Below are 18,956 nucleotides of genomic sequence, written 5' to 3'. Positions count from 1 at the left end.
CAGAAATTAAATGGTTCAGGTTAAGATTCTGTCTGTATCAATTAATCATTTGAATGGCACTCCCCAAGATTTGTCACAGACCTAAGCAGAAACATCACACTTATTAGTAACATAATTTCATTGTATAAACCAGCCCAGGTTTTTCAGTGGCTAAGTGTCTCTCTTCATTCTAATTCACTTGAGTCTCCAGTACAAAAAATGCTTGGACCATTTGACTGCTGTTCATGTAGTAATCTATGAAAAGCAGATAAACCTGAAAAACTGTAAACACACAAAAAAATTTTAAAATTCTATTTCCTTACATTTAGAAATACCATATCCATTTTTTTTCCACACAGCTGCCTATAAACTCAAAAGCTATTTTAATGTAATTATATTTAATCAAATTATGATTTTCATTTGCTGGAAGCACAGGAAATAATATAGTAACAAGAGAAACTGATTCTCAGTGGAAAACACACTACAAGTGTCACTTTCTCTACATAGTACACAATTAGTACACTAAATTCTGTGTACATCATTGAATATGTAAATTGATATCTTCTACTTGACATCAAATTCTTACAAAAGCTACTCATTGTTTCAAGAGGTTTCATACAATGGCCTCTGATTTTATTTACCTTGAAAAAAAAAAAAAGCCTGCTTTTAAAACCAAAAGGCAAAAAAAAAAAAAAGGAAAGAAAGAAAGAAATGCATTAAGCAATTGTAGAAGCAAACCAACCCAACTGGGGCACCGCGACCAAAGCAAGCCTTGTAATAGTATAATGACCTTTAATGAGTGTCTGGGGAAACAATACAGTCCTAGCATAAAAGACAAAGGGCAAAACCCATCATGGCTCCACTGACACTAATTCAAAATGATTTTCAGAACAACTAAAGAATGTAAGAGAGGTAATCTGATCCACCAATCTGACCTCACTTTGATTCTGGGGCCCTGCTGCTGCCATTTCTAATTGTCAAACACTCTACATTTCACATCTGCTCATATTTAATGAAAAGCTGACTCTCACCGCCATTCTTTGAGTTAACTAGCTCTGTCAAGATGGGCATCATACGACCCCTGTGCACTGCAAAGAAAACACACTGATTTCTATTGAAGCCTTGCCAGCGAAACATTGCATGTGTGTGTATATATATTTTAATTGGAAAAGAAAGGCTTATGCTGCTTTGCAAAGAGTGTGAATTGGTATTGATTTTCATACTTATTATTAACAGTCAAAGGTGACTAGTCTCACAAGGGGAAGACTGAGATCTCTTTTGATTTGATGAAGTGATGAAGGGGGGAAAAGGCCCTTGGAAAGATAGGATGCTAAAAATCCTCAAAGCTGTCAATATCACTTATCCTTCAAAATGTAACATAGATCTAACATGTTTCCTAACAGTATTGGGGTTTTTTGCGGCAATAATACCATTATTGTGGAGGTTTTTGGCTCAGCAGGCAACACAATCAAAAATGTTTACTTTATCTGCCTCTGTAGAGTCTTAAGTGAACTTGAAAGCTATGGTAAACCTACAAATTATGGGTTTTCTTTTCCTTGCCAAGGAGTACTAATAGCAGAAATTTTACCCATTTGTAGGGGACATATTCATTTAGCCTGGTCTGGTTGCTGTTAACACCAGTGCTGGGACCCAACCATATACTCTCTGTACTAGCCTGTATTAATGCAACCTATACCAGGCACTGTGTTACTGAGTTGCAATCAAGTAAAAAAAAAGGACATTCAGAGTGCTTATACACAGAATATTTCTGGTAAAATCTCTAAGAAATCCTATTAGAATTAGTCTTCAGACCAAAAAAAACCACCAACAAAAATCACAGTATAGTTATATACTCCACATTGTGTCTGGAAAAATAGTACAAATGTCAAAAAAGTTAAAGCAAAGTCATTCAACCAATTGGACTATATACTGCAATACACATAAGGTATCAAAAGGCAACCAGATGCATAATCTAAGTACTTAATACTCTTAGTAGTGAAAGACATTTTTATCTGTGATGACTTATAATGTAAAGCAGACATACTTCCTGATCAAAACTCCTAATACCCCTTATAGACATATCTGGATAATTTTATAGGCTTTCTTTGCCATTTGGGTAGGGAAAGGAAAACAGTTCCTGTCCCAAGACACAGTTTTGCTTTTATGGGTATCTAAAGAGGATAAGAAAATGAAAAAAAAAAAAAAAAAAATCACCATTTTATTTGACAATCTTCCTCAATTGTTGACATCACACTGATAAAGGAATCTTTGAAATCCCTACCACTTGCCCGAAGAACTAATGGCTACGCAGACTTCTTGTAACTTCTCTGTCTTCTCCTTCTCAACTCTGATCTTTCAAAAGAGCTTTTGGGGCATATTCCAGAATAATACTGTCCCACGGGACAGATTCTACAAGTTAATATCAAAAAGTTTGCATCAGGGAAAGTTTTCACCAGTCTAGCCCTTCTAAAAAAGCACTACAAAAAGTGCAACCATTTCTACTAAGATTTCTGCAGTTTCTGCATTAGATGGAAGGTCCTGCCTTATTGAGAATGGAGGTTTACAAACAAAAGTTATGGTAGTTTTAGTAGCAGTATAGAATACAATTCCAGCTACTAAGTTGTATCCGGTACATTTATTCACTGCCTATTTTATGCTGCTCTAGTGCCAGCACTATTAAAGCTGTCCGCTTAGCATCAGTCATAGATTTAGACACAGGCCTGTTCCTCCACTGAAGCACTTATTGTTTAATTAATGACAATTTATATTGTATGAATTAAATAAAAAAGATGTCACCAAATTGCACTACTAAGGTCCTGCATGCTATTGCAAGAGCATGCTTCATAAAGAGCACACAAAGCAAAATAATGAATTACGTTTTTTTGTATTAAAAATAAATTAAAACAGAAATATAAATACAGAGCTGTATTAAAACTTGGGTTTGACGTTTTTAAGAAGCATCAGCCCAGTAAAACTCACAGAACTACAATGTACGACACAAGACGGGGATGATACCACAGACACCACAGACATGGAACAGCATGTGTTGGTGTTAAAACTTACAGGCACGTAAACTGGTGGAGCAATCATTAACAGAGACAGAAGAAAGTGGGAAGGCTCTCTCAAGGGTGTCCATGTTACTATGTACACTGCCTGACATGCAAGAGCAGTCACGCTCAGAGCGTCCGCAATCAAAACAACATGCCAGTTTCATTCTCTTGTAGATGGACATCTTGGCTATAACCATGTGTTGGATGGGAGGAGAGGAAGAGCAGCAGGTTAATGGCAAGGTTATATATATAACAAGGCAGCTGGAAGGTAATTTAAGGGATTTAATACAGGCCTTAGTTTATGTTAACAGTCTTGACCCAGGAAAAAAAATGCAATGAGATTATTGATAACACTTTGGCTGTAGATTAAAAGCAGGGCAAAAGATAAATTGCTCTTTATTTCTGTTCAGTCTTATAGGGTGACCGCAGACATGGGGAAGAATTACTGTTTACAGTCAAGTGTTCGGATCAAAAAAGAACATAGTAAAAGCAGAGAATCCTAAGAATATATTTTTCCCTTGGCACAATTAATACTAGTGGGCTAAAATGAAAAGAAAAATCTGAAGTTGCTAATCCGTTAGACTTTTTTGGCCTACCCTGCTTCCTGCTAAATGAGACTTTTATATATCTCTATATATATGTATGTATACACACACAAAAACACACATACACGTGTATTCTTACATACACACACTCACACATACATATACATTATACACATACATGCATATATATACATATATATAAATATACTTATTTTTAAACATATGCTAATAATTTCTCTGTATTAAACTGTGCCAGGGAACTCCTTTATTGCTATAAATTACACATTACTAAAGAGTTACAAGATGTTCATAAAATTTTCTGAAAAAATTTACTTTGTTTACATTATATTTTCAGGAATTCAAATTAACTCTTGACAGAATACCAAAATTTGCCCATATAAGAGACACAACTAATAATGGTAAATATGCTTGACATTAAAATCAGTTCACAAATAAGGCATCACCAAAAGCACACAGAGCATTGGTCCATTGAAACATGCTGAACCAATCATTGGCATGTTTTCTGCTCTGCATTCAAAGGTAGATCGAGAACCAAATAACCGAACGCAGGATTAGGTGCTAATTCCAAAAGGAGTGCCAGGTTAGAACAGAACATTTATATCCTTCAGTCATGGGAATGTGTAAGTACCTTCGTGTAATTTTGTACGTTGCCCAAATCACAGGTACTTTTAAGTCTGAAGAAACGCAAAGGCCACTTCGATTGTTTCACATGTTGCACTGAACCAACACTTTTGGTAATGGTTTAGATTGAACTGACTCAATTATACTAAAAACAAAACAGAACACTGACAGGCAAAAAACAAAACCTTAAAAGCATACGCAGAAAAAAGGTAATGTTTCTCAGGCCTGTACCTTCAGTTTAGGATGTCTTTTTTTTGCATTATGGTAAAGACATTAAATTTAAAATAATTCCTCTTATTTTTTTCCAGTTTCTTAATGCCACAGTCACCAGGGAAGAGGGATTGAAATCGCTCAAATGGGTCAAGTCCTGTTCTAAGGCCTTGATGACTTGCCATACAGTATACTTGTCAAGCAAGGGTAACATTATGATTGTGAAAAACAGGCATTGAGGGAGATGAATGAGTGATCTCTTCAGCAGCGACTCCATTCCTCTAAAACTTTGCTCACATGACTAATGCCATGTTCTTTTAGCATCCTAGTAGAGTAATCTTACAGCTGTTCAGAAAGTCATCATGCAGCATCAGGCTTGTTCATTGCATGGTACATCATTCCTCAGAGCTTGGCTTTTAGTAAGAAGGTTTCCACTGCAGCTTTTGATGCATACACATTCAAACTACACAGAAAATTCAAAACAGCGTTTTTTTTCCCCACGGTTTCCCTCCGTCTAACTCTTCCCAACGCATTCTTTAAAATTGAAAAGTTGGGCAGAAAAAGAAAAGTGAAATATGTTACCAAAAATGTGGAAGTCTTTCCATTATGCCTATTTTATTATTTGCACTTTAAGGAAATGAAAGAAAAATAAAGGGCATTTGTGAGACACACTAACAGTAGCTGAAGTAACAGGCAGGCCCATTTTCTTTTAATTGTAGCTGTTTTGAAGGACTTTTTCTAATCAAATGCTGTAGCAAAACACACTGCTCAGAAATTCTCAACTGCTGTGTCATTGGTTAGTAACAGTCCCTGGTTTTCATTTACTTGTAGCCGTATCTTGTCAACAGTCAATAACAGAATAGGACACATTTATGAAAATTAAAAGAAATCATCCTTAAGGGCAAAGAGGGTTGTGAAGGAAAACTTGTTGTACCATTTTCATCAGATTTAAACCAATGAAGTGGGAAATTTAAGCCCTTCTGTTCAATAGGAGAAGGACTCCATGGCGTTTCTCAAAAGCAATGCCCTTTCAGGGACTGTTTTTAACTATTATTATCAGTTGTTCTGGAGATCATGCATCATTTTAATATTTAACATCATTAACATGCAGGAAACAGGCTTGGACCTGGAAATATAAGTAGCAGAAAGGACTTGCTATAAGGGTTTCAACCAGTATATAAGCAACTGCATATCAGAGCAATACATTTCGGAAAGAAAACATGCTGTTACTCTTCATTCCTTTTATACAGTCATTGTTACATTCATACCAAATACAATACTTATTTTCTTTTAAATAAAACAAAACATGGATTATTAGTAGGGATGATTAGTGACAAGATCAAAGACAAGACAGAAATGATTTTAAATGGTTCAGCCACACACATACCATTTCCTATAAAACTTCCATAAACATTAACAAAAAATGGGAATCATCAGAGAGACAGGGGGACCTTAAGAACAGCCTCTGGGTGGGTGTTAAATTCATTTGACACCTGTAGCACCTGCATAAGAATCAACTCATTTCTATTCATAGAAATGTTATGGATGTTGAATAGAACTGTTATTTGCAACTACTGAAAATGTAAGTTGGGACATTTTCATTAAAGGAAATTACTTCCCTATTTTCAATTGAATAATCAATGGATGAAAAGGAAGAACAGATCCTTCTACTTAGTATGATGACAATCCCACAGCATTTGTAAAATGAATTAGTAAAAATTTCAGGGGAAGTTATCATGGACACGGAAATCAGACTACTTAAATAATTTACTGACAAAACAAGGCATATATGAACTAGTCATCTTATGATTTGTTAAGAGTAAAATGAAAGCAAAATTTCTGTCAATTATTTATAGAGTAAATAAATACTTTTAGAAACTTTTTTTGTTGCAATTTTTTGCAGAAGGCAATAGCCTTCCATTCTAACAAGGAAGGAATGTGCCTTAGACGTCTAAGCTTCTAGCAATACCTTGCTTTCTGACCTAAAAAACTCAAAAAGCCCAGTCAAAATTTCTAGATTGTCTGGATCTGAGGTGTTACTTAGAGTTCACAAACAGTAATGGGAAATATTTCCAGCTGCAAAAATAAGCAAAGGAAACTGCAGATTATTCTCTACCTAAGATGTCAAGGAACAGCTCCTTTTTTAAAAAAGCAAGCAGAACAAAGTATCTCTTCATCCTTGCTGATTTTTTATTATTTTTTTTAAACCATATAGTCTACCCAATCCTCTTATGCCACCCATCACTATAGCAGTTCTCCCTGTGACCTCAATGGTAACAAAAAGTAGATCTAGGAGGACATCTAGTGGATCTCTATGAGATAACAGCTGGTTAAGAAGATGAACTGGAGGTTTCTTGACCAGCAAATGGTAAGGTCCCACTACGCTTAAGAATTGAAATGCATACAACGTCATTTCAATTCATCGACTTCTCATGATCCACACTATGAGTAAAATAACAGCAGCATTAAAGGACGACCAGACTGATTTGATCGCCTTTTAGCAATGCTGGTTAGCACCACGAGACTGAAATATTGAAAGGACTTCCCCCAGTCCTTTTCAGTTTCCTGAAACAATTTCAGTTTCCTGAAAAATACAGCAGCATATCTTAAACTGTTTGTGAGAATTTATTTTCCCTTAACACAACAGGCAAAGCTATCTCTCCATCACTTAATTTTTACAGAACAACTTCAAGGCCCCCAAGTCAGCTTGTTCACTACCTTGCAATTGGTTAGTTGTTTGCCATAAGTCATACGGTGCTGTTCTTTGTCAAAACTGTAGAAACAGCTGGTGACCTGAGTGGACGTTTCGCCCTATTTTAGTAGCTATAAGAATGACTCGCAGGTTTTGAAGTAATGGCACATTTATAGACCAATTCATTTCACTTTTCAAATCTGATCATGACCTTTCATTACCTTAACGAAGACTCTCAGCCAGTGTACTCTCAAAGCTAACTGCACTGCTGAACAAACTGAAGCTATTGGGGAAATGGAAAAAAAACAAGTCAAAGCTACACGACCTTTTCTTTTTTAATACTCTCTCAGCATGAAGAACTCTTTTATTTGTTTATTTATTAATATTTGAACTAATTTATCTGGTTGCAAAAGGCCTCAACATAGAAACATATTTAAAATGAATACATTGCTTCAAATAAATCCAAATTACTTCCAGTATTTTGCCTCAAAGTCAATAGGATTCATCATTTTATCCATAGAAATGAGTTTCTTTCCGGTTTATTATTAAGTATTGATTCTTACCATGCTGACCTGTTTCACAATCTGCTTTTTTGTGCTGCCCCATCTTTCTGCTGTGTAATTCTATCGTTTGAAAATAGATCTTTGGAGAAATTTCTGTTCTCTGCTTGAATGCTTTCTACCTGTCCTGGTTTCAGCTGGGAAAGAGTTAACTTACTTTCTGGTGATGCTGTGAAAGGAATGTCAATAATACCTTTTGTTTTTAGTTGTTGCTAAGTGATATTTACACTATTCAAGGACTTTTTTCAGCTTCCCATAGAAGTATAGATAAAATAATGGAATGGCCAATGAAATATTCCATACCATAGACATCATGTTCAGTATATAAACAGGCTTTAACTGGGGGGAGGGAATCCACAATCACTACTCCGGATGGTTCCAATTCACCAGGCGGTGAGAGTGACCCCTGTCATCATTATTATTGTTCTTATTACTAATGTTATTTTTCCTTTTCTGTTACTGTTTCTATTAAACTGTCTTTATCTCAACCCATGAGGTTTTTTTCCCCTCCCTTTCCCCTCCTTTTTTTTCCTTTTTTCCCCTGCCCCCATCCTTCCTGGGGGGGGAGAAAGGGAGAAGTGAGCGAGTGGCTGCGTGGTTCCAGTTGCCAGCTGGGGTTAAACCACGACACTACCACAGCAGGATCTCAATCCTTTAGTGTAGTTTTCAGGCACCACAATAAGATAAATAGTAAATAATGATAATCATAATGAGGGCTATCACAATTCCAAGATAGCTAGCATTTTATCATGCAGCTCCAAGAGTGTCAACTTTTCCTTGATTCTTTGCATGATCCTATGGTGGGTACAGCTGAGAGGGGAAAAATACCTCAAATCCTGATTAAGACCTGAAGCATTATCAAACAATAAATTCAGAGTATCTGGTGAAATGTTCAAAAAGTCTCAAAGTCTCACTTATTTAGGATAGCTGCAGTTACACGGTATGGTTAGCAGCCTCAAGCTGGTACAGCAATGCCTCACTGCAGCTATTAAATATTTGATCCCTCTTGCTGTTTGAAAGAACAAGCCCAACACTGCCCTATAACCAGTACATTTCTTTCCAGTGCTTGTATTTCTAAGCAGCAAGTTCTTTCCATGTCCCAAATGCTGTGCTTATTTAAATTATCACAACTGTACACACTAAAAGTGGCTGATAAGAGCCTTCATAGATTCTGTACACTTTAAAGTGGTATGACTTATATTGACATGAAGTGGTCTATAAAGTTCGTATTCTATATATAATAATAATAATAATGTAAAACTTTACAGCTTAGGTTCTGCAAAGTCAGCGTGGCTCTACTCATGTAATTAATTTAAAAACAAGGAAGCTGGGGAAAATAATTACTGTAGCTTGTTTCCTGTTGAAGATACCTGTAGGTTTATACATTAAAAGTTAGCCACACATTTAATTCATTGTCTGGCTTTACCCCCATCTCCTTTTTTTTTTTTTGCTGATGGGGAGAAAGGAGTTGGGTAAGGACAGTAAAAGACTGCTGTGTTACTCTGTGTCAGCTATGCAATGGAAAAGACAAAGTACAAAAAAATTGAATGCCGGTTTGACAATGAATCGCACTTAACCAGGCAAACAGTGCTATAGTGGTAATTACCCCAGCCTAACCGATATCCCTAAAAATTCATGAGATATCTCTAGAATCATTTCAAGGAAATGCCACTGCCAAGATCTCATTTTCAATTAGGGATAAAAAATAAGGTTGTGGAAAAAAGGGGCAAAAAGGTGGAAGAGGGGCAAACTGCTGTATTTTCTTCAACGTCACCCTAATCTCCGTGGGTGTAAACGATGAGAAACTTGTGGGTATGACGTCACTGCTACATGCAACATAAATAAAGAAAAGAACCAAAATACTGAACAAAAATACTCTCTGCTAGAGAAAGACAGGTTGGACCGCACTCTGGGCTACAGGGAACCCATTTTTACTCACAATAGATCACTATCAGTGTGCAGTTAAATTATAGTAGGGGTCGTGTTCCAAGGCAGCAAGAGGAAAAATAAATCAAAAGTTTGTCAATTGTCATAGATTACAAGAAATTCCTTCAAACACATCAATGTACACATGATATGTCCCCTCGGGGGTTCAACCCCCACCGTTCACAGCAAGCACTGTCACTGGAAAAAATATATAGAGAATTAGACCATAGCTGTTGCACAAAATGAGAGAAACAGGAGGAGCAGGTCATCCAGTTTAGAGATTTAATCCCAACGTGGCTGCATTTTATATAAATATATACAAGTATTTGGCCCCTTGCTGCAAAAACTACAGTTAAGTGGAATAGGAGAGAGATTGAAAACATTAAAAAAAAATATTAACAATCTGTGAATAAAATATCCACACAAGCATTTCTCTGGATAATGTGACATCAGTATTCACATGTTAATCAGGGAGTGGGATGGGTAAGAAGAAAGGGATGGCAAAGAAACTGCAAAAGGAAAGCGAGGTTACTTTAATTATCCCTGGCCTTGTGGAAACGTGCTGATCTGCCCTGAATTATTAATATTAGGCCTAACAGGTTTGGACAAATGGCTATGTAGGTCAGACTCACGTTTAGACCCCAACAATACCACAAGCTAGTGTTCAGACAGCATCTAAATCGATGTGCAACTTCAGATGCATTATTAAAGAATGTGGTTTTCAAGTGTCACTGGAAGCTGCATTAATTAATGCCACCATAATTAAGTTTTCCATGTAAAGATATTCTTTCACATTTAATTCACCTGAATGTGTCAATATTTTTACACACAACCTTCCATTTCATCTTACACATTTTCCGCATTCGGCTGCCTCTAATTGCTACGTTACTTGCTAATTAAAATATATATTTATCATATAGGACTACATATACGCATGTGTGACTATTTGCAGTGTCTTTGAAAATCAAACTGACATATTAGCTGTTGACAGATGAGTTGACAGTTTCCTAATTCAATAGGAAAAGTGTTTTCTTAATTTATGCTTTGTTTTGGGTAGACTGCATTTTTAAGACCAATGATTTGTGTAGCTTACAGATGGATAACATACATAGTTAAGATTTTTCAAAAGTGATTAGTGATTTGAAAGCTAAAGCTAAGACATTTTATGTAAATAACAGACTGCACTAAAGACTTACCTTTAAGAAAAAAATCAGGTCCCATTAAAAGGGATCTCAAGATTGTCATCAAAATTTGAGAAACCAAAAATCACTAATTACTGTTGAAATTTTTCATTTATTTTTTTTGCTGATTGACAGAATTTTAAAAGCAAAGCCATTGCACTACTCCTAATAGTTGTGAGAGTGCTCCTAAGTGGAAGCTGTTCTCAGCTGTACTGGGAGCTGCCAGCTATCATGGTATCTGTCACCATACGTTTGTGTATGTAGGAAAGGAAAAGGGAAAGGGCAGATGAGGGGAGAGGGAGAGGTGAGACAATGAAAGGGAAATTTAAGATTTTACTCTCACTGACTATTTTGTTTTCTTTTTCACCTGACTCAGAGGATTCCCTCCTTAGTGTTCACTGCAGCAGCTCTGACAGCCGCCCCCTTCAGCATCACTAACCCTATCATTTTGTTTCTTCATCTGTCCAACATCCTTTCATTTATTGGACGGATACGTGTGACCACGGCATTTGGAACACTTCCTAGTGCGATACACAGAAGTTGTCACTCTCACCTCTACATAGCCCTGCTGCTGGTGATATATCCATTTTGTTGGCTGCGTCACAGGATACTGTTTTCTCCCTGGTTTCCTAGTGCTGAGGAGGTTACATTGATTTTCACTAATGTATGATAAAGGGCTCTTGCCCTTTATACTGTTAGTTTCTGATTCCTGTCTTCTAACAGATTTCAATGAAAAGTGTAGATCTCACATTAAAATGACAGATCTTTGGGATTTTTATTTTTTTTGTAATCAGCATACATGTGAAAAGCATACACTATGTGAAGGAGGAGCAGAGAAGAAAATACAAATAAAATATTGTCAGAATCAGATAAAATTAAACAGTTACCATATTTCTCTTTAACTGCTGGGTAATTTGGAAAAAAGATTGTGTTTGAGAGTTACAGACACCCCAAGGCATCTGTAAGTGGCTTTACCAGACTTACTCAGCAGCGTCATTGGCTTTGGCAGCAGTTCAAAGGTCACATTCTCACATGGATAAACTGCTCTTGAACAATTTTTTTCCAATATGTTAGGCAATGCATACATTCCTTCCACATCAGACATGCTTTTCCATGTGCTTTGCTCTCCTTGTGGCTACTGGGAGGATAAATACCATTTTCTGTCAGTGTTTCAGCTGCCTTCTCTCAATTATACTGCTTTGTTCCACACTGCTGTTTTTTTGCAGGGAGAGGAGTTTCTGTAAAAACTCCAGTGACATATTTTTTCTTTTTAAAATCATCTTGAAGAATTTATTCATTTCAGGCACCCCTTAAAGGCAGAGAAGGTCCAGTTTAGGCTTTCTTCCATCCTCTAAGGCAGCGCAGTGACAGCATTATGACTGGATCTATAAATAAGAGAGTTTTTCCCTTTGAAAAGTAATGGTAGAATAGACATGATCACACTCTTCTGAGATCTTTCAATTTACCTAATCGGTACTTTTGAACTGAATGATCTTTTTCATGGCAGAATACTATGGAATGCACATAAATTTTCAGATACCCATTGAGAAATGGATCCCTAAATCCTTTTGATATCAGTATTAGAAATATGCATGGGTCAGACACATCTTTGGTCAAAATGCAGTTGTGACAGCTCCTGCAAAAAGTCCTTCCAAAGTATATATAGATAAAATGCTAACTTCTATATATTTATAAAAGTACAGATGCAAAGCCTGATCTCAATCCCAAAATTCAATTATTTCTTCATGCAAAATTTTCCAAATAATTTAAAGACCAGAACTAAAAATTTAACTAAACCAGATATTAGCATTACAGCTATGGAATCTTCTAAAAGGATATACATAAGAGGCACTAATATTTAATTTCTTCCAGAAAATCCCTTCCTCCAGTAAAAACAATTGTTTATTTCAATAGTGATTTATTTCAGTAGTTACATGATGGAATACTATTCCCTAGTTTCTTCTTTTACAGAATCATATTCAGAAAGATAGACGGCAGTTCTTCACTTTAGAGAAAACTATTGATATTACCAGATTTCTGCATGATACGAATGAGAGCAGAACTTCACTGTTAGCTCATTCTTAACTCAGAAACTTACACAATTAGATCTAACTTGATTTAATTCTTCAGGTTTTGTTAGCTTTAGATGCTAATGGACTTTTTAATGAAGAAACAGGTGAGCGGTGTGAAATGTAATAAAAACATATGCACTTCAGAAATGCAAATGGCACTTACTATGTTGCTGTGCATTTATTTCTTAACTTTTCTGTACCACTGTGTAAAACATGTAAATGCATGTACAGATATTCTTCGAGGCTGAACAGTTCATGAAAAGGAGAGGAAGGGAGTGATAGAAATATTACTTACGCCGTTTGCAGCCACATTTTTTTATTCTTTTGGGATCCGTGATGTCATCATGACAGGCCTTGCAGTAAAAAAATGCCCTAGAGAGAAAGAATGGAAAAACTGACACATTTCTTAATCCATACAAATGAAATTAGTCCCACATTTCCTCTTGTTGCAGTGCCAAATTAATGAAACATGCCAGCACTAATTTCCTTTAATCTTTGAAGAGGGTTAGACATTTAAAGTAGGAAATATTTGCTGCAAGAGCATTAATTTCAAACATAAGACTCCAAATTAGTGTTTCTTTCAATATACTTTTACTTGGAAAGAAACTGGGAGAAGGGATGATAATTATGACACCGTGTATCAGTTCATTTGTCTTTCATCTTAGAAAAAAGAGCATCTAATGAATTTTGTCATGAAAAAAAAATATATAATGAATTCTGTGTTCTTATTGGATATACCAGATTTTTTATTTTTTTTTTTAGTAGACTGTCTAGCACCCTTGGCCAATTTTTCAGACTGGTCACAAGTAGGACTTCATTTTGGACACAATGAGCGATTGCAATGAGATCAATGGGACAATAACATCACATATACTATTTGAAAAAAAAAAAAAAAACCCAAGCTAAACCAGAAAGGGAAAATCCAGTTAAAATAAGTTCCTAAAGGAACATATAAATAAAAAAAAAACTGAAATAATTTTGATTCATACTGTTTTTTTGTCTTTTATATACAAATAGAGCAGAACCATTTTGGTTTTAAACAGACAAAAGCCAAAATTTCAAACAAAAATATGCAATTAACAAGGTGAACCATCTAGGTTCCCATGTATGGTTTTGGTTATGAACTTCTACTCTTGTGTCAAATGGCTCACCACTAGGTGAAGCACAAGGAGAACTAAGGAAGGGAGAAAGGGTAAACATTTGACTTTATGTAAGATTAAAACAAAATTTGAATTTAATAAATATGCATCAGACTGCCCACAGGAGAGTTTAATCATGCCTGTCAAGTCAACATGTCATGTAAGGCTGCTCTGACACGTTCACGAGGATCATGCAGTTGGCCTCTCGCTGAGCACTTACAGTTTACCAGGATTCTTGCTGGCATAAAAAATTAAACATACTTTTTAACCTGATGAAATTTCCCTGTAATTGTCCATACTCAGGATGTGTCAGCTCCATGCCTATCTTCCCAACCCTCTCTCACTGCATACTTCTCAATACAAAGGGCAGTAAAAAACAAAGGTGCCACATTGCAATCACCCATGGATTTTGCCGACAGTACTGTTCATAGATTTAGGATGTCTGGATTGTTACAACAGTATAGAGGACACTGGAACTGAACAATCTACAGTCCAAAATACAAAAAGAAAAATAAACAATATTAATACACAGCCTCTGAATAAACACAGCCTTTGGCAGTTCAACTAGGATGATTGCTACGAATTCTTTTTAGATTAATTAGACAGTGTCCACCATAGGTGGAACTATATTAAAGGAAATGTTCAGAAATACGAACTAGGTAACTAATTCAAATAGTTATTAATTTATCTAAGTTATTTTACACCTCTGAATAATGGCCCAGGTAAAGTGGCCCATCAGGAGAAAGGAAGCAGGTCTAGCTTATAAAATGCAGAACAGAGAATAGAAATTTAAATTTGCACTGAATGTTATTAACATTTCTAATATCAAGATAGCTACTGATGGAAGATATAAGTCCTAAATGTAACAGACTTAATTTCTCCAAGAAACTTCCAGGAAGATTACTCTTTCAGACTATGAAATTGTCTGACTATTTCTAAGACAGTTTGCATTACTAAATGTAAAGTGAAAAAGCCTTCTCTGAGCATCTGTATACTTTGCTGCAGAAAGTTTCTGGTCTTCAAAATATTCACCTTCCAATGAAAAGAAAACAAACCATCTACAAGGAAATGAGAATAAAATATTTTTCAAACCATAAATCAATGTCAGGGCAAGGAGGAGAAAACTGCCTCCAATTTTTACAGTTTCTCCCCAATCCATCTGTAAGCCCCTGTATTGAACAAGAATCCACTCTCACAAATACTCCCTCACAAAAAACTTCATGACAGCAATTGGACATTGGTCATTTCTACAGACCATGTTTCTGAAGACCACTGCAGTACAAATGTCCAAAAGAGTACCTTCAATCCTATGTGCAAAAGTCAAGAGCAAACACCTGAAGTGATTGCTGTAATAAAATTATCCTTCTATATAATTGGGTTGAATTAAGTGGATTTGAAGCATGTGGACTTCTGATTTTAGTACTAACATGTAAACGGATAAAGAGTAATAAAGATGCAATTCATAAAGTTTCTATTATATTTAAACACAACATTTTACTTGAAGCTAATTACCTAGGTATAATTGTTTCTAATGTGAAACTATTGTTCTAAAAATGCAAAAGTAATTCTAGCAAGGAGAGTAATTTAACATTGCATGTAATATTTCATTATGAATATATATTTGATAAATATGAATAGCTTTAGCTTAAAGGAGCTGAAATTTCTCCATTAGCACGTAACACAAAACCAGAATAATTTAATTTGAATTTCAGGTAAACAACATCTTTAATTTTGCTTTATTAAAAAAATCCTTCTTCCTCTCCAAAACATCTTGAGTTTAGAAGATTTTTCTGACTCTGATTCATAGCTGAAAACGGTGAAAACAATGTTTTACATAATTGGTTTTGATAGTTGAAACACATCTGATAATCATTTGCTTTGCACTGAACAGCTAAGAAATGTGGTAAGGGAGGCAGCATGTTTCTAAACAAAGCCGTCTGCAAAAAGCAAGGCAGAATTGGGACTTTTGTTTCAGCTTGCTATTAGCACATTAATAACAGTCAAGTTCTCCCTGTTAAAAATGCTATGCCAGGTAATTTTTACCTACAGTTTGAAATAATTTCATAGGAGAGTGTAAAATGTCTTATAAGTGGGAAAAAAAGCTAGCATCTCAGTAAAGGAGTCGAAGACAGTTCTGTATAGTCAAACGGAGAAAAGCACCAGAGAGGAAAAGAACTACATTCTGACTGAAAGGCAGCACACCTGAGGCAGTGCTGGATGCAAATACTTCAAAGATGGTGCTAGAAATATGAGAGGACAGGAGCACTGCTGTGCTGTTCTGTATGCTTCACCTAGCCAAAAACTACCTTAGCTCTTTCAACGAAAATAAAATTCAAGTTCGCAGTTATTTCACTGTTTTCATGTTTTGACCTTCTTTAAATATTCGTGGCAAACATGCATTGCTTAAATATCATTTTCACTGGAATTTAATCATAACAACTTTAGAACTTAGTAAAGCTTATAATTTGAATATTTTATCATTCTAAGTATAGGATTTAGCTAAAATATCTAACTCAAGGAGATCACCAAGTAAAAATCAGATTCTTGATAGCATGACTTACAACAAGGATACAAATTAGGAGGAAGCACTCAGTTGCAAATACTAATTTTTTTAGTTTTTTTTCTTAAATCTAACAGACATTGAATAAATATTTATTTTAAAAATTATTGTCTCACATTGCTGTCTTATTCCTTCCAAACATATTATACTCCTACCAAACAAGAGTACACGTTTGGTCCTAAACACAATACCATAGAACCTCTTCATTCAACCCAAATCTAATACAGCCAAGTACAACAAACCAGCAAGTTGTCTACGATTCTTGGAATATACTGCACTGTTGTAATTTGATTTATTATTATGAGGCCATACAGTATGTAGTTCCAGTAAAGAAAAATGACAAGAACATAAATATTATTCTGCTAATGCAATTACTGAATGAATACAGTAGCTTGCTCACATCAAATATTTGCTAGAGTCTATGTAAATAAGGACTACTCTAAGCCTGAAACAGACAAAACTCTAATCCCTGTTCTCTCAAAGTAATTCCACCGAGACAAATTAATTATAGAGAAATCAGATCAAAATATTTTAGATTTTCTAGTAAGACTCAGAAAAAAAAGCTTCTTCATTTCTTTTCACATCTGCTGTAAAATTATTTCATTTCCTTGATATTTAGGACTGTAGTTAAGAAAATGGCATGCACACACGGTTGATTCACTAGAGCACCACCTCAGTTCCCCCTGAGAATCTTTAAACAGATAATAACGAAAATTAGGCGAGGTGTTTACATGTAAAGAAAAAACAGAAATACCGTATGTTTAAATTTAAAGAAAAAAAAATGAATTACCTTTTTACTTCTTTGGCATCACTTGCAATGAAGAATCCTAAAGTACCTTCTTGAATCTTGACATGGTTTCCAGGATTGATTAATATACTGCTCAGTGAAACAAGAACAAAAACAACAAAAGCATAAGTTTAAATTACTTCTAACTGTATGCTCCAAAATAGCTTTATTTGGTTCTGTTATAGGGGACCCACTAGTTAGGAAAGGCTGCAAGGAAATTTTAAGCCATTCTTCCTTGAAATTTCCAATCAAATAACAGTTTTGCATGCTTTTTACAAAGACTTAAGTTTGAGACAGTCACATGCCTCCGCCTATAATCACATCATTTAAGTGTTTACATCTGTTTTCTTATGTTTTTGCATTAAATACAGACTATACAAAATAACAAAGCCTCTCAGAAACATGATGTGTGAAGCTGAGCATTTCAGCTTTCTTGCTCTGTCATGCAAAGTGGTAAGAAACTCACAATATGGTGAAAAGGGAAGAACCAGCAACCACTACTCAGTAACAATAAAAAAATATCATTTACAAAGCTAAACCCTTTGATGCAAATTTTTGCCAATTTCTAGTGAAACAGAATGTTAATGGGACCCCTATCTGAACGTATAATGTTATTGTTTAAAATAATAAATACACACATACACTCAAGGGGAATGGTACAAGACAACCAGTCACGATAGCTGAAAAAACATAAAATGAATAGAAAATTTTTAAAAACACTGCTATGCAGCCATGGAAGAACAAAAGTAACTCAACCACACTGACAGAATAGCCTCAGCTAAATTTGATGAAGGAAATTATTAACTGCTATCAAGAAGTGAGATACTCCACGTCTCTCTACAAAATATGTTTTTTATTTTCACAAAAATTTAACACTAGATTTTAGGTAAGGCAATTTGCAAAGTACCAAGCTAAACATGAATATACAGACAGATATAGATGTAAATATAGTCTCCAGTAAGTTTTATTAACGTGTAATACAAATAAGCAGTTGACTTACTAAAACTTAAGCTTGTCACAGTTCTCTCTTTTTTGTCTTTCACTAAAGCTTAGCCTTTGGAGGTCGAAATGTAGTAATGGCACACATGTGCAGTTTACAGTAAATAAAGACTACCAGAAACTTAAACACGTGGATTTAGCAAAAATCGATTTTGAGGAAGTGTATATATATATAAAAATAAATAAAGTATATTTCTGAACAGACAGACATTACTAAAATTTGAAGGCCAAAAATCTTTCATGTTATTGTCAGGAGTGAAAATGGATCTCAGCAGGTTTCTTATTCAAGATATTATTTATTATCTGTACATTAGTAATAAATTAGTGTGACAAACATATACCTGAAAGCTTTATAATGAGTGCATTATTTTGTGTGATTACACATGCCCACGAGGCCCTATGAAAAGAATATGCAGGCTGCAAAATAAAGCACTCGTGAGTTAAGAATTAAAAGGTTGGTCATGCAGCCATAATTTAGCCCCTGTTACATAGCTGTTACGATACAATTCTTAATTTAATAGTCACAAACTACTTTTTTCTCACAATCTGGAACTTCATTCAGTGGTGTTTTACTGCCATTACTGCAGGCATGGATTCATGTAGTTTATCTTTCT

At 35.2% G+C, this 18,956-nt stretch overlaps 1 protein-coding gene across 20 annotated transcripts in view; it reads right to left on the bottom strand.

The window, feature by feature from the left end:
• KCNMA1 (potassium calcium-activated channel subfamily M alpha 1) overlaps positions 1-18,956 on the bottom strand; it is a 506,659-nt gene that overhangs the window by 97,290 nt on the left and 390,413 nt on the right. For 17 of the 20 annotated variants that reach the window (XM_054204500.1, XM_054204499.1, XM_054204501.1 and 14 more), the window contains 2 exons: positions 17,347-17,433; positions 13,153-13,229 (listed from right to left, as the gene is read on the bottom strand). In XM_054204500.1, coding sequence (XP_054060475.1) covers positions 13,153-13,229; positions 17,347-17,433 — 164 coding nt within the window. Of the gene's footprint in view, positions 1-3,042; positions 3,217-13,152; positions 13,230-17,346; positions 17,434-18,956 lie in introns of all 20 variants that reach the window. The other 3 variants (XM_054204517.1, XM_054204519.1, XM_054204520.1) reach the window with 1 other exon arrangement.

The sequence above is a fragment of the Rissa tridactyla genome, chromosome 6 (assembly GCF_028500815.1).
Source record: "Rissa tridactyla isolate bRisTri1 chromosome 6, bRisTri1.patW.cur.20221130, whole genome shotgun sequence".
Classification (NCBI taxonomy): domain Eukaryota; kingdom Metazoa; phylum Chordata; class Aves; order Charadriiformes; family Laridae; genus Rissa; species Rissa tridactyla.
The sequence above is the reverse complement of the archived record's forward strand: the minus strand, read 5'-3'. Positions and strand labels throughout refer to the sequence as shown.